This window comes from Cryptotermes secundus, unplaced genomic scaffold (assembly GCF_002891405.2).
Source record: "Cryptotermes secundus unplaced genomic scaffold, Csec_1.0 scaffold47, whole genome shotgun sequence".
Lineage (NCBI taxonomy): Eukaryota > Metazoa > Arthropoda > Insecta > Blattodea > Kalotermitidae > Cryptotermes > Cryptotermes secundus.
The window spans coordinates 1,584,934-1,589,664 of record NW_019721002.1 but is presented as its reverse complement, the minus strand read 5'-3'; the positions used below and the strand labels follow the sequence as shown (position 1 = coordinate 1,589,664).

The 4,731-nt window shown below is 39.8% G+C and overlaps 1 protein-coding gene across 8 annotated transcripts in view; it reads right to left on the bottom strand.

Annotated features, from left to right (window-relative positions):
* Nucleotides 1-4,731, bottom strand: part of LOC111874028 (dynein heavy chain, cytoplasmic) — a 112,713-nt gene that overhangs the window by 103,666 nt on the left and 4,316 nt on the right. For all 8 annotated transcript variants that reach the window (XM_023869163.2, XM_023869180.2, XM_023869208.2 and 5 more), the window contains exons 3-4: nucleotides 2,283-2,456; nucleotides 1,152-1,407 (exon numbers count right to left, since the gene is read on the bottom strand). In XM_023869163.2, the coding sequence (XP_023724931.1) occupies nucleotides 1,152-1,407; nucleotides 2,283-2,456 (430 nt within the window). The remainder of the gene's footprint in view (nucleotides 1-1,151; nucleotides 1,408-2,282; nucleotides 2,457-4,731) is intronic.

The window sequence follows — 4,731 nt, the reverse complement described above, 5'->3', positions numbered from 1 at the left end:
CACCACCATAATGCACCTGCTCACACTTCGTTGCTTGTTCGTGAATTCTTGGCAAAAAACAATACTGTAACGATGCCCCAGCCTCCATATTCGCCAGACATGGCTCCGTGTGACTTTTTCCTATTTCCAAAAATAAAGAGAATCTTAAAGGGCCGTCGTTTTACAAGCATAGATGATATTAAAAGCGCATCGCTGAAAGAGCTAAAGGCTATCCCAAAAATCGAGTTTGAGAAGTGTTTCGATGATTGGAAGAAGCGCTGGCGTAAGTGCATAATATCGAATGGGGACTATTTTGAAGGCGACAACATTAATGTAGACGAATGAATAAATATTTTTTCCAAAATACGGAAATTCCCGTCATTTTTTGAACACACCTCGTATTAGTTTACTACGGTTGAAGTCCAATTTAATAATCGTCAGCTAAAGCTAAATGTTCAGTTTCAATGATCCCAAGTCGATAACCTCAGTATCACCTCCCCTCCATTCAAGAATGTCCTCAGTTTAATGCAAACGTCCATTGCTACCCAATGAAACCTGAAATGGGGGTTTAACTGTGTACAAAGGTGGAAATCAGTTTTAATACAGACTGAAGAAGGGTGTAGCCCACTGAAATGCAGCTTTAAATGATTTACTCATTTGGTTGCACATGTTAAAGGATGATAAGGTGTTTCTAAAATTAAGTTCCTGGGTTCCCAGGCAAACAGATGGAGTGGATCTCACTTACAAGTTTTACACCGTCTATATGCAACGACATTTACTGTTCCTTTATTCGATACTATTACACTATATGTTTCGGCCTCAGTGGCCATCTTCAGGTGAAAAGGTGTTACAGACAAGGATGCTACTGCTCACAACACATGTTCAGCTGAAGATGGCCAGTTAGGCCAAAACATGTAGTGAAATAGTACTCAATAGAGGAACGGTGAATGATGTTGCACTTAGATGGCGCAAAAACTCCTAGATCAGATCTATTATGTGCAACAGGATGCTGAAATGTAACACTGGTTTCAGTAAGTGATAGAACGTGTTTTATTTCTTACAACTGAATATAACTTGTGTCTTGTTAAAATACAAACAGCATTTCTTTGAAGTAAAACATATCAGCACTTAAACATCTGACTCTTAATTAATAAAATGTATATCAATCATACTTTCTGAATTTCCTTAATCCACCGGTTGACACCGTTCTGTAGCTGATTGAGGAATGATGAGTCCTCTACTTTCTCTCCAAAATCTGCAACTTTAGGTTTACGGCCTTCGTCTCCACAACGCTTGATGACAGCTGCAACAGTCTGGTGCACCGGAAGAGAAATTTCAGGGATGTCGATGTTCTGCTGCAGATGCAGCAATCCCATCTCAAGCTCAGCCATCTTCTTCTCCACAGAAGGCGCCATTTTATCTCCATCTCTTCAAATATTTAAGAATCCAAAATTTATAACACATCCGTCAAATTCTTTGATGATTCACAGGCTCAATTTGGTTCCTGGAGATATGCTCTCCCCCTACTACCCTGATGTTTATGTTTCATTTTAACCTTGCAAGGGAAAACCACCAATAATTATTTTGCCAACAGCCAAAGACCAAATCAGCTGTCAAAAGAAATTTCTGTATTTCTGGAACCTAATGTTCATAACAAGTGCGACAAAAATCTATCCAGACTAGCTTTCAAAAGTCAGGAACCAAGTATAAATTAGGAAACTAATATCAAATCAATATGTGTTAAACATGGTGACCATATGCGACAAAACCTTCTCAGGTGATCAGTTCCATGAGGAAGGAGTCAGAACCCATTGTTTAGGAGACTGCCTCTGCCTACTCTTCCTCAGGCAGTCTGCACCAGTTAACCTGTCACTCACCATACCAACTCATTGATGGAGAAACAGTCTCCGAGATGAAGAAAGCAGTCTTCTGGGATTTGGCACCGTGTATAAGTGGTGTTAACCGACATTTCGGAGGAACGTCGGTTAACACCACTTGTACACGGTGCCAAATCCACAAAGACTCCTTTCTTCATAGTCACTGCCGTGAAAGCCTCAAATCTTACAGTCTCCGAGATGTTCGATACCAACTCCAATTTCTTTTTCACATATCTGATTGCCTGAGAAGGCTTCACTGCAGTTACAGCAAGCTATTAAGTGTCACGGACCTCTAAGCACTTCCTTGTCGGCCTTCATAAGCCAAACGTAAACAACTTAATCATTTCTGTTATAAGAATGTTTCCCCAATTATTCGGTTTTAATGTCTTTGTCCCCAACAGAATATTTTTGGGGGATTTTACTGACCTGTCTGCACGTCCTGACTCCTTCACATACGATTTGAAGTACGGAGCCATGGTTTTGCTGATGAATGCATGAAGTGTCTCATATGGAGAACCTTCACTGAAGTTGATGAGTCGCAGCTGGGAGTGAATGGCCTTGTCCGCTTCAACAACTGCTCCCCTCTTGATACAGACCATGCTAGAAGAATTATGTATATTATGTACCTGAGCAAATGAGGATGAAATTGCAGCTACCCAGGGAAAATAACTCTGCACCTTATTAACCCATCAATGGACATGCATGTATACTTTCTGACTGCATGTCAAACACATCAGCTTGGGCAAAAAAGATGTCTCGTACTGCAATTTCTGGTCACATGACTAATTCCAAAGAGCAGGGCTATTTTTGAGAAGGTGACAGTCACTCAGCTGGTTAAGAAATTCTATGTCTTTTATGAAACCAGACACCTAATTATCATGCTCAAAACATCCCATCACTTGATCAATATTTATTCTTGTTACAATAAAGCTCATTCATCCAGTTTCTTAGAAGTTAATCAGTATCCATGTTAAAATGGCTTAGCAATAAAACAACATCCCTGTCAAACACAACAGCATGTAAAGGGAAGGGAGGATGATCATGAATGGTTGAGTCAGCAAGGATATGGAAAAAGGTGATTACTGTAACGTTCACTTTGAGAAATTGTGGCAAATCACAAGAATTCTGTCACAATTACAGGTAATCTGACCAAGATCTGAACTGAGTACCTGCCAAATACAAATCTGCAATATCAACCTTTAAACCAACGTACTGTATATCTTTTTGAAACAGAAATTAGGGATAGTATTTCATTGGCAAGTTTCACTCTGCTTCACACGCCACCCACTTCACTGTTAGGGATCCAGTACCCACTGGATAGGAGACTGGGTGGGCTCTACAGCTGAACTGGAAGCTATGGAAGAGAGAAACTCTCACCCCTGTTAGGAATCAAATTCTGATTCCTCTCTCACCCAGCCCCTAGCGTGATCATACAGTAGCCAAGACACACCAGTTCCTTCCTCATTTCATTCTAATATCAGCGCTTCTCTTTACTCCATTCTGAGAAAAATCAAGTTCTTATTCATTCATCAGTAATCTGTCAGATGACAGGTCCACAGTCTCTTCCAAAACAGTTCCTCAACTTTTGCCATGGCAATCCTAGATTTAATTTCACACGTACACCTTCCATCATCTGTTAACAAGCTAGCCAAATATTTAAAACATTTCACATTCTCCAGTTGTTTTTGGTCTATCTTTATTGTGACTGGGGTTGGTTGTCTCAAAATTTTCATTACTTTTGTTTTTTCCACATTCATTTCCATGCCATAGCACCTTCCAATTTTGATTAGTCTATCAATCGTACCTTGTAACACAGTTTCTTCCTTAGCCATTAACACAAGGTCATCTGCATATTTCACACTTTGAATAATTTGCCCTCCTAATTTGAAGTCTCCAAGCCCATCCAGAGCTTCTTTGGTAAGGCATTCGCTGTACAAGTTGAACAAAATTGGTGATAAACAGCATCCTTGTCGAACTCCTCTTCCAATCTGCACACTTCTTGTCTCCCCATTGTCCAGTCGTACTCTAACTTTCTGATCCATGTACAATTTACTAATCAATCTTCTTTCATGCCAATTGGTACTTGTTTCCTTTAGGATCTGCATTAATTTGGTCCAATTTACACAGTCAAATGCCTTCTGCCAGTCTATAAAGCAAGCACACAGTCTTCATCCATCTCCAAAGTTCGTTCCACTATAATTCTCATTATCCCAACTGCATCCCTGGTTCCTTTTCCTCTTCTAAATCCAAACTGATCCTCTCCAAGTATATCCTCTATTTTCCTTTCAATTCTTCTTTTAAGTATCTTGGCTATTATCTTTGCTGTATGTGCAATAAGACTTATTGTGCGATGGTCGCTGCATTTTGTAGCTTTTGTCTTTTTCTTTAAGGCAATCATTGTAACTTCTGTAAAGTCCTTGGGCCACTCTCCACTTTCATATATGGTGTTCATTAGTTTTGTCAGTGTTTTCAAACCACCTTCTCCCAGTAACTTGAGCACATCTCCAGGTACATCATCATCTCCTGTAGCCTTTCCCTTCCTCATTTCCTTGATAGCTTTTTCCACCTCACTTTGTAAAATATATGGTCCTTTCTCGTCTGTATCTACTTCTTCTTCCGGTTCAACTTCTAAGGTTTCTGGCCGATTAGGTCGATCATATAGTTCTGAAATATAATTTTCCCAAATTTTCAGCACTTGCCTCTGATCTACTATTCTATTCCCCTGGGAGTCTTCGATGCCAACATTTTGAATCCCATGGTTCTCTTTCCATCCTAGTTCGTCTTCATGTACACAAAATCATAACGTCCTGTCCTTTGAAATTCTATAATCTCATTATATATCTTCTCAAGATATTCCTTTCTGGCCCTGTCCGTG